This window comes from Tamandua tetradactyla, chromosome 5 (genome assembly GCF_023851605.1).
Source record: "Tamandua tetradactyla isolate mTamTet1 chromosome 5, mTamTet1.pri, whole genome shotgun sequence".
NCBI lineage: Eukaryota > Metazoa > Chordata > Mammalia > Pilosa > Myrmecophagidae > Tamandua > Tamandua tetradactyla.
The window spans coordinates 66,968,060-66,991,617 of NC_135331.1; the positions used below are offsets into that span (position 1 = coordinate 66,968,060).

Here is a 23,558-nt window from a genome sequence, read left to right on the forward strand (position 1 = left end):
GTCTGGCTGTAGTGCTTATGTAACTAAAGAGCATCACTTGTTCAAGTTACCCTCAGGTAATCATTTTCTATACCTTCTCCAATCTCATCTTGTTAACAGTCACTAAAATGGGAGAATATGCCAAAGAATGAAATACACCTCTTCACAAATGCGCAACTTGGACCAAACCGAGTTCCTTACTGCTCCATGTATGTATCCATCATTTTTACACCTTGGTGTCTTTGCCCAACTAATCCCTCTGCAGGAAATGTTCTTCTGGTCAATTCTATATGCCTGTATACCTACTTGGAGGGCACCAGGCAAGACATGAGGAAAGGGGACAGAGATGAAAAGGAAAAGCGTATAATTCCTGTTTCCTAAGAACTTATATGTAGTAAGGGAGAAAGCTAAGGCTGCGTGAATTAAGTGGTTAATAGAATACAAATAATATAATGTGCCAAAAACACATTGACTCCATGGAGGAAGTGGCATCTGAACTGGGCATGTAAATTCTATAATTCTATAAGCAAAAAATAACACTTTATTATACTTTAAAAGGGCCCTTAGGGACATTATTTCACTTGACTTCACAATGACCCATGAGACAGAACAGCAATTATCATTCCCATTTTACTGATGAGAAAATTCATCATCAAAATGCTTAAACAACTTGCTAAAGTCATATAGCTGGTAAGTGGCAGGGTCTGTACCTAAACCTGCATTTGTTCCTCAATAAAGAGGGGAAGGTCACTCCATTAGGTTTAAATTCCACCTGTCACTCAGACCCAGCCCCAAAGCCAAATCTACCAGGAAGTCTTACTTGAGCTATTCGAATGGTAATTTCCCTTCTGTGAATTCCCAGAGCATTTTATACTTCTTTTAAGAAATTAAATCATTTTCTACCTTGCATTATTATATTCTAGATGTGAATGTCACCTCTTCTACTAACCTGATGCCTTCTTAGGACAGGATCTAACTTCTGACTTAGAACTCATCACCCTTAGCAGAGTGCACAGAGTAGTTACTAGATGCTTTGTGTTATGTGTCAATACTGCCACCATTCTCCCAGCTACCCAGGTCATCTCAGACTACTCTTTCCCCTTCATTTACATGTAATTAGTCCCCAAGCCTTATCAGTTTTTCATAAACTTCTTTTTAATACCTATTGCCTATAATCTTGAATACGGAACTTGACTACTTTATATCTTGGCTAATAGCTTCCTAACTGATCATTGACTTCAGGCTAATTTATCATGCAAACTACCACTACATTCATTTTACATTCATTTTAATATATTTCCCTTATGTCTCCTGCTTTTAAATCTCAGTGCTTCCCTTTCCCTTTCACACTTAAAGCCTTTTATTCCCTGGCCTTGATCTACCTTCCTAGACATAGTTTACTCTTCCTCATGAACTCTTTTAACAAAATCAGTCTACTAAGCATGCCCTAAATATAATTTATTCTCATCTCTAGCCCCTTGATCATTCCATTCCATTTGCCCTTATTTTCCTCACCTATCCTAACAACACCCCTCCATGATAGCATACCTTCTCCATGAAATCTTTCCTTACCACAGCAATCTTCTTTTCCTAAACTTCAATACTTATCTGGCACATATCATATCTTACCATAAATTGCTCTCTCCTCAAGGGAAATGTAAACTCTCTAAGGTCAAGCATAGTGTTTCCTTTGGCATTTAACTTGGTTCTGCTCAATAAACATCTGTGGTTTGATTGCTTCACCATTATAGAAAGCCAACAGACACGTGGGCATCCCAATCACTGACAAATTTTCTGGTTTCCCAGAATCATGTTATATCCAAAGTTTTCTCTTTGTCACATATACTCAAAACGTTTTCCTCTAACCATTTTATCTGTATTTCAGAAACATCTTTGGTGCACTATGTTGGGTCCAACTTCTTTAAATTCTGCAGCAGTGATCCACATGTCTTGGAAGGCAGATAGGGATGCAAGAATGGACCCTCCCATCCACACTGATATTTTCCTTTCTGGGGGAGCTGTAACCTGCACAGGGGTGTTGGCAGGCACCACCTTTACTATATCCTTAACTAGCCGTTTGTCTAATCCAGGGAAAGAGGTTGATCCCCCAGAAAGAATAATATTGGAGAAGAAGGAATTCCTCAGATCCACATCACATTTCATTATGCTGCTGAAGCACATCTTATCAATGCCAGGGGCCTCCAGGTTCATGAGATGTGGAGAAAAGAGGGCCTCGGGACAACGAAAGAGCTGATCATGGAGTCTGATGGTCTTCCCGTCAGGCAGTTCGTAAACTTTCTCCAGAAGATCGGTTTTCTTGGCCATTTCCTCATCATAGTTCATCGCCACATAACAACAACTTTCCTTAATGTCTGCGACAGTCTTTCTGTCTGAAGCACTGAGCAGCATTATACCATGGTCCTTCAACAGCATCATGAGGTAGTTGGTGAGGTCAAGGCCGGCCAGATCCAGCTGCTGGACACCATGAGGCAGACAGTAACCCTCAAAGATGGGCACACACTGGGTAACCCCGGCACCTGAATTCAGCACAAAACCAGTTGTGAAACCAGCAGCAAAGAGTGCCAGCACACCCTGGATAGACATATAGAAGGCAGGAACCTCCAGGTGCTCAAAAAACACCTCAATGACCCGTTGCCGGCTGACCAGTGGGTTCAGTGCCGGTTCTGTAATCAAGACGGGACCATCGCAGGGCTTGAGCTTCAGGCTATGTTCATAGACATGCTTCCACATGAGCTCCATGTCCCCCCAGGAAGTGATGAGACCACGTTCCACTGGGTAGCTGTAGGGAAAGTAATAAGGTAAGTGGCAGCTTTTTGTTTTTCAGGTTTATACTCTCCTCAAAGCTGGGTTAATTCTCATATTAATACCAGTATTCCTTATGGATAGTCACTACCATTATGGATAGTGACTTCACTCTCAGGGAAGGCAACTGTCAGCAAAAATTAGCACAGCTATCTGCTTTCTGCAATTTTTGTTGCTTTTCCATGTTGTCTTCCATTTGGGAGACCCTTTGTGACTTGAAAAAATAAAGTTGGAAATCCCCATATAATAGTATAATAGATGTAGTGCATTTTTAAAAAATATACCTCTGTGTGTGTGTGTGTGTGTGCGCGCGCGTGTGTGTGTGTAAAGAGGAAAGAATGGGCCCATCTGTGTGGATAGGTCAGGTTTTCTCAATCCCTTGATGCCGAGTCTCAGCTCATTCTGGGATTTCTATCCCACATTGCCAGGAAGGTCCACACCCCTGGGAGTCAAGTCCCACGTAGACAGGGGGAAGACAGTGAGTTTGCTTGTGTTGGCTGGGGAGAGAAGCCACATCTGAGCAATGAAAGAGGTTCTCTTGGGGGTGACTCTTAGGCCTAATTTTAAGTAGGCTTGACCTATCCTTAGTGGGGTTAAGTTTCATATGAACAAACCCCAAGATTGTGGGCTTAGCCTATAACTTCGGTTGTCCACATTGCTTGTGAAAATATCAATAATTCAACTTAAATTTATTTATTTTTAACTATTTTGAAATTATTTCAAACTTACAAGAAAGTTCCAAAAATACAGAGAATTCCAATATACCCCCACCCGGATAACCCAGATTTATGAGCTTTTAACATTTATTACATTTGCTATATCATCCTATCATCTCTCTGTGTCCCGCAGAAATAGTTTTCAGTATCAGTTAATTGAACGAAATAACCGTAATGACAAAGGTACCATGAATTAAGAAACATTCATAATCGAACTTGGATTTTATGAGCGCCAACTTGTATACGTTTGCACACATCTATATAGATACAGGGAGCATGTAATAGTCACTCTTTAGATGCTTGGTACCCTTGGAGATCTGTGGCCCACCCCTTTGCAATAAAGCCCGCTGGCAGAGGCTTTCCTGTCCCTCACATCTTCGACGTTTCACTCTCGCACCCATCACCGTCGACATTTCACTCTCGCACCCTTCATCGTGGCTCTCATTCCCTCTCCCCGCCACCCCGCCCCAGGCCGGCCACGTCGACCTCTAGTCTCCCGCCCAGCCGGGCCGGCCCTGAGCGGAAAAGGCGGCACCTGATGGACAGGGAGCCGCGCCTCTCCTGCGCCTGGTCGCCCACGTACAGCTCCTGCAAGCCATCGGCCGCCCAGGTTTGGTTCTTGACGCGGCCAGTAATGTTCGGGTAGACAAAGCGGGGCTCTCGACACCCCGCCAGGCCCGCCTTGATCACTCCGGAGCCGTTGTCGATCACCACCGGTAGCTGGTAGAAGTTCATGCCCGCCGTCGCGGCGGGTCCCCGCGCCTCCCCAGCTGACCAGACTCGGGGCTGCAACCCGAGGGCACAATGGGCCGCGGTTCCCGGTCCCAGTGTTGTGCGGGGGGCGGCGGCGTAGAACCGGGCGTCACAGAGGCCGCGGGGAGCTGCCCCAGGCTGCGCCGGCTGGTGCGGGTGGGCGCGGGGAGGGAGCGGGCCCCACCGCTCCCCGGACGCCCCAGAGCCCAGGAGGGCCTGCGGCGATGGCCTCTTGAGTCCGCTGGGCTCCCGCGGGAAACGGGAACCCTTCCCCCCCCGCCCCCCCCCTCCCCCCCCCCCCCCCCCCCCCCCCACGTACACAAAGAGAGAGACAAACTAGCCCTGCACAAGTCCATTGCCCTAGCTTCCCCAGGAGCTGCGAAGACAGCACTATCTCCTCAGGCCGGTGAGGTGTTGCTGCGGTTGTCCCGACCCGACCTGCGGGAAGCTCCAAATGCGCTCTGGAGACTAAAGGGGCGAGTGTTGGGCGGGAAGCTGCCCAAAGGGCGGAGGCACTGCCTTCCCCTCTGAAAGGCTTATCAATTTCTGAAAAGGGGGGGAAATGCTAGGATTTAAAATGAGTTTTAAATCCTGCCATTGCTTCTGTACACTGGGCCATGCCTTCTTTCCCGTGTTTCCTTCCTGTTTTGTTTTTAAAGATGTACCCAATAAAAACCCAAATGGTAGCACCTCACATTCTTCTAGCAGTCTTGCTGTTTACTCACCGCTGCAATCTGGAAACTTATTCCTATTTTGTAGTGTTGATTTATTAGGCGTGAGAGGAAAAGTGAGATTCGTTATGTCATATAACGTCTTAAGTTTAGAAAAATTTAAATATATTGCGTTACAAAAACTGCATCTTTTGTGTCTGGTTTTTTTGTTTTGTTTTTCCCTACTCCATCTTGCACATCCTGTAGAGGATTTTAAAACAACTACACAAATTAGAACCTCTGTTTAAAGAAGCAAAAGGAGGAAATTCAAAAGCTTTACACGTTCTTACGCTAGAGGCTGGAAAAGAGCGCTTTCTCGCCAGCTAAAAGCCAACAGCGGCGCTTGCTGCTGTACTCCGCCTGGTCCGGGACCGCGGGCCGCCGCCCCTTCCCCGCTCCCCGACGCTCGGCAACTCGCCCTGGATTCCCACAGGACCTGGTAAAGTTGTGTAAGAAAATCCTTTCTCGGAGAAGAAGGGGGTGCACCCAAAGGAAGGCCATTTAGAGGGAGCTTGGTTTCTCAGCGGTACCTAGGGACTTTGAAAAAGAATGCACACAAATTCAAACTTTTGAAATACTTTCAGCACCCACAATGCGGTATACGATTTTTTTTTTTCTTTTCCAATTGTTTTTCCTGTTACAAGTTATTGTTTCGGCTGAATTTTTGTGAACTGTATGCTGTCACATCAGTATCAGGGGCTTTTTGAGCCCCTGTTACAAGTCAAGTTTCCGTAGTGTAGTGGTTATCACGTTCGCCTAACACGCGAAAGGTCCCCGGTTCGAAACCGGGCGGAAACAACCTTTTTCTTCAGATTACTTCAAACGGGATCCTACAATACTCGCTTTTAAAACACAGAACCTTGGTAGCAACGTGCAGATCATTTTATTCCTTCACTAAATATTATTTTACACTTGTCACATGGAAGGATAAGTCCAGGTTTTGAAAAAGTGATTTCGAAGTGCAATCCAAAACTGAAAAAATAATATGGAACCCAGGAAGTAAGATGAAATAGATTTAGTTTTCTGAGAATTATGCTGCCCTTGGTTCCTAGGGATGAATTCCCCCTGACATTTCAACATGACTTATCTTTCCGTTTCTATTCCTTTTGTATATTCGGGAGATAATTAAAATCTTTTGCTTTCACAATACAAAATTTGAATTCAATGTTATTCATTGCATTAACATTTTTCTTGTCCAGACACAGGAAAACCCTTTCCGGTATAAAGCCCACCTTCCTCTAAGGTTGCGCATGCCCAGTGTAACCAACTACTTAGCTCTCGCGCATCTCGGACTCCTACGACCACCAGGTAAGGGTATCCTAGAAACTGGGCTACAGTTGGGTGATGCAGGAAACTCAGGGGGGGTCCCAAGAATTTTCGGGTACGCAAATGGTAAAATGGTGATCGGCTCCAAAATCTCCTACGGACTAGAGCCCAAAAGAACACAGAGCAGCTGTTTCCACTCATGGGACCCCGAGGACGGGAAGGGACCGGACAAGCAACTACAAGCCCCAGCATGCAGTGCACAATTCGGCTGCTGGCTGGGTCCCGCGGTGCTGTCAGCCATTTCTCCGCCCAGAACCCAGGCCGACCCGAAGGCTCAGAATATGAGAGGTTGGCGGGGTGCTGCGATCGAGTCCTGAGTTCTTGTATTCATGACGCCTGTTGATCTGTGGGATTCCCCGGGCCTGCTGGGGTGTGGGATTTCAGGGATTCCCCCCCGCCCGGCACTGGCTAGCGTCGGGCCTGCACTGTTCCTTTGAGTCCCACGTTGCCATGGACTGCCCGGAGCCGGACGTGACGCTGCGTGGAGGAAGAAGGGGGAGGTGGAGCGTGGCGCCGTGACGTCCTCTCAAGATGGCGGAGAGAGAGTGAAGAAAGTGCTCCCCCTTGGTTGCTATCGGTGAGTTCTGTCTTCACCCCTAAGCCCGCCGTTCCCACTTTCTCGGGACCCCGGGCCATGGGAGGCCAGGTGCCTCGGCGTTCGAGCGCGGGTCGGGGCGAAGGTGTTGATATGGAAAGCTTGGCCTTGGCCACAACCTCTACTGTGGGAGTTCGCGGGAGTGGGAGCTGAGCCGAGGGCAAGGTGACAGAAGCCGGGGCGGGACCGGTTTTGGTTGTCACCGCTCCTGCTGCGAGGAGAGGGGGTGTGGCCTCCTAGGGGCGAGTGACAGACGCGTTGACAACCGGTGGCCCCACGCCTTCTCTGCCGCCTGGGTACTCGTTTTAGGTCGGCTGTGTGTACGCCGCGGAAGCTAACAGGTTTCGGTGATTTGAAAGCAATTTATAAAATCCGGTACCCCGTCCTTAAATCATGTCTTTAAAGAATAATCTCTTAGTTGGTTTGTTAATTTTTTTCCTAATATATGCCTACTGAAGTTGAAAGAGTCGAGGGTTCAACTGATGCAAGCGTGAAATTTTGCGCTGTTTTTTTCCCCTAGCTTGCGAAAGTGTTTTTAGTTATCACCATTTTTTTTTTTTATGTGTCCAAAGAATGTTTAGTTTGCCAGGATGAAACAGAAAGATTATCCCTTCAACCTTTTAAAATGTGTCTGTTTGATATAGATTTCTATGAAGATAAAATAAAAGCTGACTCTATTCTTACTCACAATGTCTCCTCTGTTCCGTTTTCCCTCACCATTTCTTGAGTGAAATGTTTGATGAAAACTAATGTTTACTGATTTCATATTTCTTTTTTGACTTTTAGAACAAGAATAAAATTATATTCTGATATAAAAATGCAGTATTCCCACCACTGTGAGCACCTTTTAGAGAGACTGAATAAACAACGGGAAGCAGGTTTTCTTTGTGACTGCACCATAGTGATTGGAGAGTTCCAGTTTAAGGCACATAGAAATGTGCTTGCCTCATTTAGTGAGTATTTTGGTGCGATCTACAGAAACACTTCGGAGAACAATGTGTTTCTTGATCAAAGTCAGGTGAAAGCTGATGGATTTCAGAAACTGTTGGAGTTTATATACACAGGAACTTTAAACCTTGACAGGTAAAGTACACATTTTATTTTCAGTTATAAAAATTTGTCAGAGTTAGAGCAGATTTGTATTTATTCCATTCAGTCACTGAACTCAGAGTCTTCAAATATTGATGTGCATAGTTTTTGTATTTTTAACAACGAAGTTACTATAATTGACTTGGAATAGAAAAAGTACATAACATTTCATAAATACAAAAATAATGAGATTAAATAAGATTAAAACTTTGTTTCTGGGCAGGTCGTGGTGGCTTAGCAGGCAGAGTTCTCGCCTGCGCTGCTGGAGACCCGGGTTCGATTCCCAGTGCCTGCCCATGCCAAAAAAAAAAACAAAAAAAAAAACCTTTGCTTCTGACACATTTCATTTATCTGCTGAAACAAAGTGTCGTTTTATTTATGTAAACTTGAAGATCAAACAATAAATTCTGAGTTCCAGTATCCCATTGCTACTTGGTCTTTATAAACTTCTGGTCTTATTTCTTTCCTTAACTCTCTATCCCTTACCTCTTAAAATGGTTGGGATGAGGATGGGAGTGTAGTTGGAGAAGGAAGGAAGAACTGTGCTCATTTAAGGATGTTCTCATATTCAGCCATAAATAGTAACATGTAGGAAGTCTTCCTGATCTTGATTCTTGAAAACAGCGTCATTGGAGTATAAATGGCAGTAACTTCTATTACCTATATAAAGCTATCTGTACCACTGCTTAAGAAAATTAGGTCTTGCATGCTAGTTACTGTATCTCCATGACCATGATGCACCTTCCCTAGGCCTCAGTTTCCCCAATTGTAAAAATGAGATGATAACACCTGTGAAGATTAAATAAAAGTTCACTTGAAGGCCCACCTCCCGGTGAATATTAGTTTTCTTCCTTTATTTTCTTTTCTGTATCCTCTCCTCCCCCATCAACTTCACATTTTTGGGAGAAAAATTGGGGGAAAAAAAGCATACAACAAAAAAATCTGAACCATTAACATTTTATTACATATTCTTTCACACTTTTCCAGATAATCTCTGTAGAAAAATGCCTTTACACACCAAGCAAAAAATCCTCACTTTATCATGGAAATGTACTTTAAAGTAAACCTCTAATCAGGATACTGCTTAATCTTTTTGAAAAGGAAGCATTCATACTATTTTGGAATTTTAAAAAATAATATTGGTATAATGAAATCTTTACATGAGTCAGTTCTGTTAAAGGTGATTAAAGGAACAGAGCAGGGTCTTAGATTAATTTCATATGACAAATTATTTAAATTTACTTAATAGTTGACTATACAGTTAGACTTCAATTTAGTGGATTCTCTTTCTCAGTTCTATGTCAGGATAAATGTCATTGAATTGATTTGAGTACACTGCAGAGTACCTTTCTTTGAACCTTCATGCAAAGAACAAATGTGAAGAGGAGCCAGATGTTTTGTTCACTGTGTTTTGCTTAATACCCTTCCTGTTCTGGGGTGCTAATTGTTCAAGTCCAGCCAGAATTGCAAGAGAAAACTTATACCAAAATGGAAAGGCTGTACAGCTTAGTGATTAAGAAAACAGGCAGAATAGTAGAGAATTAAATGAGCTTAACAGCCAGATTGCGTAAGTCAGATCTTAGTTCCAGTACTCTTTGATCTTGGACAAGTTACTTAATTTCTTTGAACCTCTGGTTTTTCATTTGTATTTAAAATGGAATCTATAATAGACTTCATAGGCATGTCCTAAGAATTAAATGAGCTTATGATGTAAAGCATTTAGCCATATACCTGACAATATTATCAGGTGTATTATTATAAATTGTCCTTGTGACTGTTCAAAAAATGAAAGCAAGTTTGCAAACATTGTAACATAGTTTGTAAACAAAAGCAGAAGATTGGTTATTGAGGTAAACAAATACTGATTGGTTTTCTTAACTGTGACTGAGATTATAGGATATCTCTGACAGATAAATTGAATACTGTTTCGGTACTGAACAATTTGTGTGACTTAATGCTAGCTTTTATTGGTCTTAAAGGCTACCTGACCTTGTATTCTCTTGGCTGGTGCACTAAATACAATTATAGTTTGAGATCAAGATATCTGTTTCAGTAAGCATAGTAGGTGGTAGAGTATATTTGATTTTCATTCTAGTTGGTATCTGACATTCATTGTATTTTGTAATAGATCGTGTAACAAAACCAATAAAAATGATTAAGAATGTAACGTAACAGTGTTTTTCGAGGGTAATGCTATATAATGCAGAAAGCATTTTGTATAAAAGATGATTAAGATTGTTTTTATATTTGGGGCATTTGTGCCGTTTCTTTTCAAATAAACACTTGACTTATTGACAAAGACCTCTCATCATATATTCCAAAATTATAGTCAAATGCCATAAGTAAAGAATATGTTTGGTAATGGTTTCTTATCTAGGAGAAAAGACCCAATTTTCAGGTTGTGTTCCAAAAGTTTATTTGAAGTATATTTGGGAACTTGGGATAGATTTTCCCAGAAAATAAAATATTCTAAAAAGTGGTTGTTAGGTTTCTAAACTAACACATAAATCTGCTTAATTTGTAATGAGCTGAAAAACAGTTTGTGATAAAAGGCTATTTTTTAAAAAGTCATTTTGATGCTAAATTAAGTAAAACGAAGCATACAGTTGGCACTTGAGGAAAAGCAAATTTAATTAGAAGATGATGAGGAAATACATAGAGATACGTTGTGGTGTAATATACTTTCAAAGAACTTTAGAGGTTTATAATACTAATTCTTTTTAATTGTTTCAAATTTTAAGCCCTTTTTTTAAAAAAAAAAAAAAAAAGCAAAATATATTGGGCGGTGCAATGGTAGCTCAGTGGCAGAATTCCTGCCTGCCATGCCAGATTCCTGGAGCCTGCCCATGCCAGAACTATAGTATGTTATCAGGTATTATTAAGACCCTTTTTTTTTGGTTCATATATGTAATGAAAAAGGAAAATAGGAAAGAGATTTTTTTTTCCTGAAGAAATAAACAATATTTGTAAAAGGAGGCAAGTAGGGAGATTATTTGAAGATATATGTATATCCTTCTGTGTCCTGTTTGTGACTAAAGGGTCACATTTTTATTGTAATACTAACCAATTTTCTGATTTCATAGCCAAGGAAATTGGAGTCCCCAAAGATAGTAACTACCCTATTTAATTCAGGCATTAATGCCAGAGCCAGTATTAGACTCATCAAGCCACCTTTTACTACTGTCTAAACTTTGGAAAGGCAAGGACTATTTTGTATTTCTTAATAGCCCTCTCGGTACTACACATGGTAGTTGCTCAGTAAATATTGACTGGGATGTTGAACAAGGTAACTTAAATCTTTCTGCATAAAAAAACTCTGCTATAACAATTTGTCTCCAGCTCACTTGTGTTCAGTATCACAAAAAAAGTGGGAGGACACTAAAGAGCTTAGTATATTTGAAAACCTTGTTCCATGGACCAGTAGCATCAACATCTCCAGGGAATATATTTGAAAATCACAATCTCAGGCCCTGCTACAGACCTACTGAATCAAAATCTTATTTTAACAAGATCCCTCGGTGATTTACAGGAATCTTAAGCTTTGAGAAGCACAATTAAAATCCCCCGCCAGGGACCAGAAGAAGGAAATAATAAACTTTTATTAGAGTCTTCCTCTGTCAATCCCTAAAAGTTGGTTGTTGTCTAAAGAGGCCAGGGGATGAATGGGAGGAAGTAGTTGTCGCCGACAGCTATTTTCATGTTTCAAGTGTTAAAACAGCCAGAAAATTTAACTTTTTGTTTTTATGTAGTGGTTCATAGTCATTATTTTTCATCTTTTTTAGTTCTATTTAATGGGAAAGTTTTACCTGAACATTATTGGAATGAATTAATTTTGTTCATTTGTTAATTCTCATTAGTTATGCCTTTTTCAGTATTCTATTTCATTACAGTTCTTTAAAAGACATTGAAATATATGTGCAATTCTGTTTCAAAAGCAGTTTTTCTTGATCAGAATATTGTCATTTAGCCTTGTTTCCTTACAGTTGGAATGTTAAAGAAATTCATCAGGCTGCTGACTATCTCAAAGTGGAAGAGGTGGTCACTAAATGTAAAATAAAGATGGAAGATTTTGCTTTTATTGCTAATCCCTCTTCTACAGAGATATCTAGTATTACTGGAAACATTGAGTTGAACCAACAGACTTGTCTCCTTACTCTACGAGATTATAACAATCGGGAGAAATCAGAAGTTTCTACAGATTTAGTTCAGGCAAATCCTAAACAAGGAGCTTTAGCAAAAAAGTCGTCTCAAACTAAAAAGAAGAAGAAAGCTTTCAACTCCCCCAAAACAGGGCAGAATAAAACAGTGCAATATCCCAGTGACATTTTAGAGAATGCGTCTGTTGAATTATTCCTGGATGCAAATAAATTATCCACACCCATAATGGAACAAGTTGCACAAAGAAATGATAATTCAGAACTCGAATTGACATCAGTTGTAGAAAATACTTTTCCAGCACAAGATATTGTGCAAACTGTCACAGTGAAACGGAAACGTGGGAAATCACAGCCAAATTGTGCTCTGAAAGAACACTCTATGTCTAATATAGCCGGTATGAAGAATCCTTATGAGCTAGAAAGCTCTGGGGAAGAGCTGGATCAGAGGTATTCCAAGGCCAAGCCAATGTGTAACACATGTGGCAAAGTGTTTTCAGAAGCTAGCAGCTTGAGAAGGCACATGAGAATACATAAAGGAGTCAAACCTTACGTCTGCCACTTGTGTGGAAAGGCATTTACTCAGTGTAACCAGTTGAAAACACATGTAAGAACGCATACAGGTAAGACCGGTGTGTGGGGATATATAACTGCTTTTATACTGATTAAAATATGTTTTGGGCAGTGCAGTGGTGGCTCAGTGGCAGAATTCTTGCTTGGCATGCCAGAGACCTGGGTTCCATTCCTAGAGCCTGCCCATGCCAAAAAATATAAATAAATAAATAAATAAATGTTTTATAGAGAGTATATAAGGATAGCAATTGTTGACTACTGTGACTAAAATTTGGTATGTTCTTATATTTATAAAAGTATTTAGCATGTTTGACTGTTGAAAGTTCTTTGTCATTGTAACCAAGTATGTATGTTTTTTCCAATTTTATTGAGATGTATTCACACACCAAATCACCCATCCAAAGTATTCAGTCAATGGTGGTTTATACAAAAAATGCAAAGAAATTGGAAAATACCCAAGACAATGTGAAGAAAATGAAAAAGCGATCACTATAATCATTACTGTTTTTTAGAAGTGAAGAAATCCCGACCTTGAGAGTTGAGCAGTTTCAATTAATTGAGATTGATTTCAGTGTGTGTTTTTGTTCCTCTATCATCCTACCTTTGTGTACTGCTTCATCTTTTGCAAAGCATATACAAATCTGTAATACCATTTAGTATAATAATAACTTTTCTAGGTAAGTAAGTCAATTAGTCAAATACCAGCTTTCCTAATTTTATAATAACAAAATATTTAATGGCTACTTGTTTTATTATAACTGATGCCCAGAAGTCCGAATGCATGAGCTCTTTATACCATTTCCCTCACAGTTAAAGTAATAATAAACTTGATAGCTTCTAACTATTTAACAAAGACAAAGATATTAAAACTGATAAAAATTACAGTTCAGTCTACTTCTGATATTCTGCCAAAACATTTACTACCTGCGTTCTAGACTTTGTCAACTTCTGACTATGTTTCTTAGAATTATATGTACTTTATTTCCTCGGCCTTTACATTTACCTTTATTTTGTATGTTTTCTTTCTGATGGTAAAGTGTGAGCACCCACTGGTACACTTAGAGTTGTGCTTTTTAAAAAGCAATATGTATTTCTCTTATTGATTGATTTTCATTATTATGAATTGAGAAACACAAATTTCTTTTAACCCTTTTGGTGTTTTCAGTAGTGGATCTAGAAATCTATTTGTGTTTACTTTTAGCAGTTAACATTTTCTGAATACCAAAACTAAAACCACTGATGAACTCTTAAAAGTTTATATAGCTGAAGCAACTAAAAGAGAATATTTCCTTCTAAATACAAATGTGATTTACTTATTCCTTTAGGTGAGAAGCCATACAAATGTGAATTATGTGATAAAGGATTTGCTCAGAAATGCCAGCTAGTCTTCCATAGTCGCATGCATCATGGTGAGGAAAAACCCTATAAATGTGATGTATGCAATTTACAATTTGCAACTTCTAGCAATCTCAAGATTCATGCAAGGTAAAATAATTAAAAGAGTTGTTTGATCTTTAGTCCATCATTCATCATAGTCCTATGAATAGACTACATGAATTGCAATTCAGGACGTTAGAGGTCTAATTGTGGTTCTACCTAAGGATATTCTTAGCATATTCAAGGAACCACAAGGAAACCATGGTGGTTAGAGGGAAATGAGTGAGGAGGGAGGAAAATACTAGGAAATAAGAACAAAACAATGATAGGGCATCCAGATGGTATAAGTTTTTCTAAGCCATTATAAAGCTTTTTTACTCTTCGGATGAGAGATGAATGATGTGATCTACTTTTTTTTTCTGTTCTACATATATAATCAGTAATTCACAATATCATCACATAGTTGCATATTCATCATCATGATCATTTCTTAGAACATTTAAATCAATTCAGAAAAAGAAAAAAAGACAACAGAAAAAAAAATCATACATTCCATACCCCTTACCCCTCCCTTTCATTGATCACTAGCATTTCAATCTAAATTTAACATTTGTTCCCCTATTATTTATTTTTATTCCATGTGTTTTACTCGTCTGTTGATAAGGTAGATAAAAGGAGTATCAGACACAGGGTTTTCACAATCACACAGTCACATTGTGAAAGCTATATCATTATACAATCATCTTCAAGAAACATGGCTACTGGAACACAGCTCTACATTTTCACCCAGTTCCCTCCAGCCTCTCCATTACATCTTGAATAACAAGATGATATCTACTTAATGCATAAGAATAACCTCCAGGATAACCTCTCAACTCTGTTTGGAATCTCTCAGCCATTGACACTTTGTCTCATTTCATTCTTCCCCCTTTTGGTCCAGAAGGTTTTCTCAATCCTTGATGCTGAGTCTCAGCTCATTCTAGGATTTCTGTCCCACTTTGCCAGGAAGATCCACACCCCTGGGAGTCATGTCCCCCATAGACAGGGGGAGGGCAGGGAGTTTGCTTGTTTTGGCTGGAGAGAGAGAGAGGCCACATCTGAGCAACAAAAGAGGTTCTCTTGGGGGTGCTCTTAGGCCTAATTTTAAGTAGGCTTGTCCTATCCTTTGTGGGGTTAAGTTTCATATGAACAAACCCCAAGATTGGGGGCTCAACCTGTAGCTTTGGTTGTCTGCACTGCTTGTGAGAATAGAATGATGTGATCTTGCTTGCATTTTAAAAGAATTACTCAGGTTCTATATTAGGAAAAGACTGTAGAGTTGCAAGAATGGCAACAGTGTTAACTATTTTAGGAAGCTATAGATAAAATCCAAGTGAGAGGTGATGATGACTCAGGCCAGAGTGGTAGCAGTGGAGGAAGTGAGTTAAAAGGTAGTTAAATTCTGAATATATTTTAAAGGTAGAGCCAGTAGAATTTGTTGAAAGATTGGCTGTGGGATGTTAACGAAAGAGAATCACAGATGGTTCCAATGTTTTTGTCCTGAGCACTTGAAAAGATGTTGCTGCCATTAACTAAGATGAAAGTTTGTGGGTTAAACAGGAAAGATCAGGAGGGAGTTTAAGAGGGAAAGATCAGGAGTTCAGTTCTCAACATGTTAAATTTGAGGTGACTTTTAAACATCTGATTGGCAGTGTACCATAGATAATTGGCTGTCTAAGCCTGAAGTTCAAGGGACTGGTTTGAGCTGCTGATAATACATTTGGGAGTTATCAGCATTAGATGGTATTTAAAGTCAACACTGGATGAGTTCACTAATGGAGTGAATATAGATATAAAAGAGATCAAAGGACTGAGGCATTCTAACCTTAGAAGTTCTGGCAGATGGAGGAGAACCAGCAAAGGCAACTGGGAAGGAGCAGCTAGTATAGGAAGAAAGCCAGGAGAGTGGCTATCCTAGAATCAAACGTGAAGGAAAAAAGATCCCCAAAGGAAGTGATCAGCTGTGTCAAATTCTGCTGATAGGGAGATGATGACTGAGAATTGAACATATTTAATAAAGTGAGAGTTCAGCAGTGCTCTTGACAAAAGCAGTGTTAGTTGAGGGGTAGAGATAAAAACCCAATTAAAATAGGTGTAAGAAGACATGGAAGTAGAAAAGTTAGAGACTGAAGAAATGTTTAATAAATAAAAGCAAAGAAGTGGAGGAGCAAGTGGGGTCAAGGGTGGTTGTTTTTTGTTTGTTTTTGTTTTTAAGATGTGTTAAAAACAGGGCAGAGATAGGGTCTCTAGTGTACAAATATTTGGATTCAAATGAACTGTCACCCTTATAATTAACAAGAGGAAAACAAGCTATAGAGGTACAGATGCCAGTTAAGTGGATAGTTGTGATGGTGGATTTTCTTCTGATTGCTTAAATATTCCTCATTGAGGTAGGACGCACGAACATTGCTAAGTGTGAGGATGGTTGAGGACGTGTTGGAGGTTTGAAGAATAAGTAGCAGAGTAGGAGGAGAATGGACTAACAAGAACAATTGTTGGGCAGTATTAATGACTCACTTGACAACCATATAAAGGGTGATGGCAGAATTTTTTGAACTGCTCTCAGAACAGTAAACAGCAATGAAACAACTGCCAATTGTAAATACAGATTTCATCCAAGATGAAATAAAATAAAATACTATATGAAAAATTGTACTAAAAAGGCTTATCTATATAGATTGAGCCCCAAATTGTTTTACTTACCAGCAAATAACCTAGTTTTTGTTTACTAATAGGAAGCATAGTGGAGAGAAGCCATATGTCTGTGATAGATGTGGACAGAGGTTTGCCCAGGCCAGTACATTGACCTATCATGTTCGTAGGCATACTGGAGAAAAGCCTTATGTGTGTGATACCTGTGGGAAGGCATTTGCTGTCTCTAGTTCTCTTATCACTCATTCTCGAAAACATACAGGTAAGAGTTGACACAAACTGCTTAAAAGAAGGAAAGTTGTTGTAGACTCAAGAGAAAGAGAAAGTAGATCTTTATAGCAAGTAGATTGTAGGCTTTGTCGTTGGATCTCTGTACTTGTACTTCTAGAAGCTTTCTATATTTATGATTTTCATATAAATATTTGATATTAAAGCTAACTTATTTTTCAGAATAATTCAAATGGTGAAATTTTTTATTACATAGCTTACATACATTAAAATTAGTTAATTTTGACAGTATATATATGTGAATTGAGACATGTTTTATGTCTTCAGAAAGTTCCTTAGACTCTTGAGCTTCATTTTCTTTGGATAGAACTGTGGAATGAAATTAAGGGGTGAGGGTGGTTTTGGTTTAGAACATTGATTTTATATATTTTTTCCTACTATAGACATTCTGAGGTTTGCAAATTAAATATTATGAACAGGTACTTCAGAAGCAAAGTAGAAACAAATAGATCTATTTCACTTACAGAGTTCAGTTTTTGTATGATACACTTTTTAATAGAATCTTTCCTAAATGCTTTTGTTCCCTTTTAATATAGTAGGTAGCAAGAGCTGAAATACAGATTGATGAATGTACTTTTTTTAATAATATAAAAATAAAACTCCTTGCCCAACTTGAAAATCTTTCTAGAAGAGTATTTGCAGAAATAAAGTTGTATTATATGGAAAGCATCAGGTTACATGAACAGTATAGAATAATTACTAATATTCATTTGTTAGATTGAAAATACCTCTAATGTACAATAGAAAGAGGGATTTATTTAAATAACATTTTAGAACAACTTACTTTAGATCATTTGTAACTGATAAATCTTATATTGGTATTGTACACCACTTTGCTATCTTTTATTTTCCATCTAGGTGAAAAACCATACATATGTGGTATTTGTGGGAAAAGTTTTATTTCCTCAGGAGAGCTCAACAAACACTTTCGATCCCATACAGGTCTGTGTTTAGGGAGAACGTATTATTTTTTGTTCTAATTTCTTTTTATGTAAACCTTGACTTTTAAACCATTATGGACTATATGGTATTTAGTCATGCTCTACCTATAGCAATATTTTGATGTATAAATATCAAATTTTTATTTGCTTATTTTGTTCTTTTAGTTGTTGGGAGTGTGAATTAAGTTTGGTCAAGAATTGTGTAGATTTTTCAAGAAATATGCCAGGTAATCAGTATTCGTTAATGATTTGGATTAAATTGTACATATATACCACAAAATGAAAAGAAACAGAGAATACCAAGATAACATCAGATTTTCTTATAAAATAGTGGTTAGTACACAAGTATTAGGAATAAATTTTCATGTTTAATGTAAAATGTAGTCTGTAAATAGTATGAAGAGAATACTAAATGTAAAAAATACAAAAAAAAAACAGAAAACTCCACCTTGAAAATGTAATGTTCATTTTCTTTTTAAAAATTATTCCTTTTAATTTATATTTAGAATAGTTGAGTACTATAGTAGAGGTTTACTAAATTATTGGCAAATTCAATATTCTCTTCTTCCTTAGTTCACAGTATGAAGCATTGAGCAATTCTTATTTCAAAATAATAATTTTGTAGCATTTTATTGTCAGTATTTTGAGAGTTACCTGAGAGCAGAAATCATAATTATGCTCCCCTCCTCCCACCAGGTATATCTCTAGCTAGGGTCTGGCATTCAATTGGAACTCACCAAATATGTGATAGAACGAAAGTAGGAAGTTATTTTTTTATTTGCAGATACATTTCTGTTTTGAAAATACTTAATTTTCCCCAAAATAGGGATCTCTATATAAAACAAAGGAGTTCCTATTTATATATACTTTTTCACTTCACTGTTTTAGAAGCAAATGATTAAAATGGTAATTTGAAGTCAGATTTAAACAGTATTATAGTTTTTGTATTGTGGTCATAAACATTGATATTTTAATCTTGGCTAGCAATTTTTAAAATATAGAAATCTAAACTTTTTAATTTGTTTTTCAGGAGAAAGACCATTTATCTGCGAATTGTGTGGAAATTCATACACAGATATTAAAAATTTAAAAAAGCACAAAATGAAAGTCCACTCTGGTAAACGTTTTTTGTTTGTTTGTTTTTAATTTCATACTCTTAAATTTAAAGAATATGCTGTTTCTTAAACTATAATGGTTGAAGTGCTCATTATAACAGTTAAAACAGATACCTATTTCAATTAACTAAAGAGACATATATGAGGAAAATAGCTTTATAATGTGCAAACAAGAACTTCAATTCTAGATTCCTTTTCTTATTGAATTCCTAATAATACTTAAAATATTGCCTCTTTCAAAAACTTGATTTGTGAACCATTTCAGGAAAGAATGAATGAATATATACCACTGTTCCCTGTACTAGATAGAGTACCCAGGATTTACTGTGATTAGTGTGATAAAAAAGGCATCATGAACACCAGCTCAGAAATGTGTAGGAGGAAACAGGGAAACAGGTAGTCCAAAATTGTTATAATATATAAAAATGGAAATTTATTTTTAAATTTTTTTAAAATACCAAAAAAACACCAAACGCATTCTTATTTTGATCATTCTGTTCTACATATATAATCGGTAATTCACAATATCATCACATAGTTGCATATTCATCATCATGATCATTTCTTGAAACATTTGCATCTATTCAGAAAAAGAAATAAAACAAAAACAGAAAAAAATTTATACATTCCATACCCCTTACCCCTCCCTTTCATTGATCACTAGCATTTCAAACTAAATTTATTTTAAGATATGTTTCCCCCATTATTTATTTTTATTCCATATGTTCTACTCGTCTGTTGACAAGGTAGATAAAAGGAGCATCAGACACAAGGTTTTCACAATCACACTAGACTACAAAATTTTAAGGCTCAGGTTTAAAATGAATTCTCACCATGTTTCCTGTGCTTATCATTCTGTTCTGTCATGATTGGAAAAACAAAAGATTAGGCTCCTTTAGTGTATAAAAGGCTCCTCATAAGAATTAAGTTAAAAACATCTGAGAACAGCAGTGAGTCATTAATTCAGCAAACATTTATCAAATAGCAATAAAGTACACGTAACTACACAGGGAATGTGAAATTGAGCAAGGGATAGTCCTTGCCCTCAAAGATCTTGAAACCTGATGTTGGCAAACAGAAATCTAATTAATAACTATAATTACAACATTGGCATAATGGAGACACAAGTGTGCTGATGAAAAGATTAATTCCTCCTGAGGTGGGTGTTGGCAAAGACTTAATTTTAGAGGGCACATGAGGTGTGGAGAACAGTTCAGAGGATGGAATGGTAAAAGGAGCGTTCATTCCAGGGAGCGAGAACATTGTGAAGAGAGTTACTGAGCCTGGAAAGTACAGCTTTGTCTGTATTCTCGGCTGGTGGTCAAACTGTGGCATAGTTTTGTAAGATGGTCAAACTGTGGCATAGTCCTGTAAGAATAACGAGAATTTCATAGGGTGGCATGACAGTGGCTCAGTGGCAGAATTCTCACCTGCTGTGTCACAGACCCAGATTCGATTCCCCAGTGTCTACCTATGTGGGAAAAAAAAAGTGAGGGGAAGAATATAGAGAATTTTATAAAGGCAAATATGCAGTTCTGTCTGTCTATCTAGAATAGTGAGATTGAAATCATATCAACACTTTGGAGTGACAGAGCATTTTAAAAACTGGTGAAAGCACAAAGGCAAAAATGAATGTTTAATCAGTTATAATTATTCCCTGAATAGTGCACAGTTTCTCACCTGTGAAACAAGTGAACTTGAACTCACAGAATATTATGGACTACTCATCAATACAAAGATCAAATAGAGTATTTATTACAGGTATAGCTTTGTTAAGCACTTTGAAGGAATTGAAGAATTATAACTTGACATTTACCCTCAAGGGATTTGCATTCTAGCTGAGGATTCAAGGCATACCTGGGTAAAATGTTGAATAGTAGTAAAATATTTTTTTTATAGTTTTGATTCATTGTTATAGAACATTGTTGGGTTTTTTCCCTGATTTCTTTTGTGAAATATATATACAAAAAAGCAATAAATTTTCAAGTACCTTTTAACATGTAGTTATCGAATAGATTTTAAAGTTTGGTATGGGTTATAGATCCACAATTTTTCATTTTTTCTTCTAGCTGCTTTAAGACACTGGAGACCAACAGAAATATCAATATAATGATGCAGCAGTCATACTCATTATTAAATCCTATCTTGTTATACTCTTCCTTCTCTTTAAATAACATACATACATGAAAGCAATACATTTCAAAGTACATCACAATAATTAGTTGTAGAACAGATTTCAGAGTTTGGTCTGGGTTGTAATTCTACAATTTTAGGTTTTTATTTCTAGCTGCTCTAAGGTTACTGGAGGCTAAAAGAAATAATCAGGATCATGATTCAGTTTAACGCATTTGTTAAACCTGACCTTCTCTGTTTAACTCTACCATCACCTTTGAATAGTAAAAGATTTTGCTGTCACAAGGCAGTATGTGAAAAATTGACAAATGAGTGATAAAATGAAGACACCCTTCTCTAGGATGATTGAGTCCATATTTATAATGGAACAGGTGCTTCAACCTATCCTTGAGAGCCAGAATGGATTTCTATAAATCATAAGGAAAGTAAATCAGCAAAAAAGAAACGGCATGCATAAAGGTGTGGAGGTTAGAATGCAAGTTCTGGGAACAGTATAGAGTATTTAGCAGGGATTTTGGTGTGTTTTATTAAAAATAGTGTAATTTTTTTCCCCTTTCTACTTCAGGTGCAGAGAAAACTCTAGATTCCAGTGTAGAGGATCATACTTTAAGTGAACAAGATTCCATTCAGAAAAGTCCTTTATCAGAAACTATGGATGTGAAACCTTCTGATATGACTTTACCACTAGCTCTTCCACTTGGAAGTGAGGACCACCACATGCTCCTGCCTGTCCCAGAGAATCAGTCTCCTGCATCAGATACTCTGTTAAGGTCGTCTGTGAATGGGTATTCAGATCCACAGTTGATTTTTTTACAACAGTTATATTGACTTTGTGAGGAATATGAATTTTCTCAATCATCTCTGATAGTAAACATAAAACATCTCTAGTAAGGTGAATATATTCACATTAAATTACCATTCATTTGAGTCATGACCATTATTTTTCATTCACTGAAGTAAAAGCACTAATGCCGCATCATAACTGTGCAATGCTTGTTTTGATTTTTACCTTTTATGGCTAGACTATACACAAACAGCTTTTTTAGGTATGGATTGTACTATGGTAGAACTATTTTGGGTGGATAATTTATTTTCTTTCATAGTGGCCTTAGTTTGATTTTTATTTTGCATTTTAGAATTGCCCTTCATTTACTGAAGTAGAATCCATCAGTTTGGCTTTGACTTGTGGGATTTTTAGTTTTCTCCCCTCAAAATTTAAGCAAAATACATGATAGTATCAGCCCTGAAGAGGGTTGTTTATATGCCCCATAGTTCAATACATAAATGGGGGTAGGGATGAAAGAATAAAATTTCTTATTTCTGCCTAAGAAATTTAGGCATTAAAAAAAATTATGCTATTTCTCTATTAATATATTCCTTTAGAGGTAACTTTTCTAATGAACAAAAAATGTTTCTCTGAAGTTAGAAAACTATATATAAATTTTTGTTCATTTAGAAACTTAGTATTCTGGAAAAAATCAATGCTCAGTACTTTTGGCTTGAGTTAACTGAATCTATGTTTTCAAAATTAATTTTAAATATTTATTTGGTGTTTTTATCCTTTCAAAAGGCAGCTTCAGAATTTTATATTTTAATGGGTTTCCAAATTGCTGGAGATCAGAAAAATATACTGAGTTTTGAAAATTTTTGATAAGCCTCTCATGCCTGTTATGCACTTTTTAAAATGAACATTAAATTCTAAAACATTTCTAGATACGAACTTAAAGCATACTCTAAATAACTTGGTTTCTGAATCTGATAACATTTTATTACAAAAAGAGTAAGAAATTAACTTCAATTATAAAAACATTTTGAGCCAGTTTATTAAACAGTTTATATTTGAGTTTTCTATCAGCTTTGGGTTTTAAAATTTTATACATTAAACTACAGCATTTGATTGTTGTCAGTTTCACAGTGATCCTTTCCCTCCTAATGAATGTGGAAAATCAGTATTATCCTAACATTTTCTACCATTCTTCCCCATTCTGTTTTCCCTCTCATTGGTTATTTCACTGCCTGATCACTGGACATAAAATTATCAGTCTCACAAAGTCAGTTCCTATATTCCTGATCAGACACCATCATGACATTATTTCTTATTTCTGCCATGCATTTAGTTGTAGCTTATTTGTTCTCTGGTTTTAAACTACACCCATAATAAAGTTAATGTATTTTCTATCGTATTGATTTTTTTCATTGTAATTTTTCTGTTTGGGGTCCAAGTCCTAGGAACCAGGTAGAGACATAATACAGATTCTTGTAAACTTTATAGAGAATCATCGCCATTTCACAGCA

General features: G+C 37.7%; 3 protein-coding genes and 1 non-coding gene across 4 annotated transcripts in view; 2 read left to right on the plus strand and 2 right to left on the minus strand.

Annotated features, from left to right (window-relative positions):
• Positions 1-576: 576 nt before the first annotated feature.
• Positions 577-4,372, minus strand: ACTRT3 (actin related protein T3). Its single transcript, XM_077160994.1, has 2 exons — positions 4,054-4,372; positions 577-2,779 (listed from the first exon to the last, which is right to left on the minus strand). The coding sequence occupies exons 1-2, from the start codon at positions 4,251-4,253 to the stop codon at positions 1,861-1,863; spliced, it is 1,119 nt and encodes a 372-aa protein (XP_077017109.1). The 5' UTR covers positions 4,254-4,372; the 3' UTR covers positions 577-1,860.
• Positions 4,373-5,706: 1,334 nt separating this feature from the next.
• On the plus strand, positions 5,707-5,779 carry TRNAV-AAC (transfer RNA valine (anticodon AAC)). The gene has a single exon. It is a non-coding gene; the product is annotated as a tRNA-Val (tRNA).
• Positions 5,780-6,241: 462 nt separating this feature from the next.
• Positions 6,242-23,446, plus strand: MYNN (myoneurin). Its single transcript, XM_077160982.1, has 8 exons — positions 6,242-6,884; positions 7,689-7,985; positions 11,975-12,768; positions 14,044-14,203; positions 16,870-17,048; positions 17,933-18,016; positions 19,046-19,132; positions 21,829-23,446. Exons 2-8 carry the CDS (start codon positions 7,720-7,722, stop codon positions 22,089-22,091), a joined length of 1,833 nt encoding a protein of 610 aa, XP_077017097.1. The 5' UTR covers positions 6,242-6,884; positions 7,689-7,719; the 3' UTR covers positions 22,092-23,446.
• The window catches only part of LRRC34 (leucine rich repeat containing 34), a 32,276-nt gene continuing 28,324 nt past the window's right edge, over positions 19,607-23,558 (minus strand). The window contains exon 11 of the mRNA XM_077160990.1: positions 19,607-20,498. Coding sequence (XP_077017105.1) covers positions 20,481-20,498 — 18 coding nt within the window. The 3' untranslated portion in view covers positions 19,607-20,480. The remainder of the gene's footprint in view (positions 20,499-23,558) is intronic.

Bases quoted from the DNA above. Each gene is read 5' to 3' on its own strand.
- ACTRT3 (XM_077160994.1), bottom strand. From the start codon at position 4,253: ATGAACTTCTACCAGCTACCGGTGGTGATCGACAACGGCTCCGGAGTG. The intron at 2,780-4,053 runs GTGCCGCCTTTT...CTTTCCCTACAG, and splicing joins CGCGGCTCCCTGTCCATCAG to CTACCCAGTGGAACGTGGTC.
- MYNN (XM_077160982.1), top strand. From the start codon at position 7,720: ATGCAGTATTCCCACCACTGTGAGCACCTTTTAGAGAGACTGAATAAA. The intron at 17,049-17,932 runs GTAAGAGTTGAC...TTTTCCATCTAG, and splicing joins TCATTCTCGAAAACATACAG to GTGAAAAACCATACATATGT. The intron at 19,133-21,828 runs GTAAACGTTTTT...TTTCTACTTCAG, and splicing joins CAAAATGAAAGTCCACTCTG to GTGCAGAGAAAACTCTAGAT.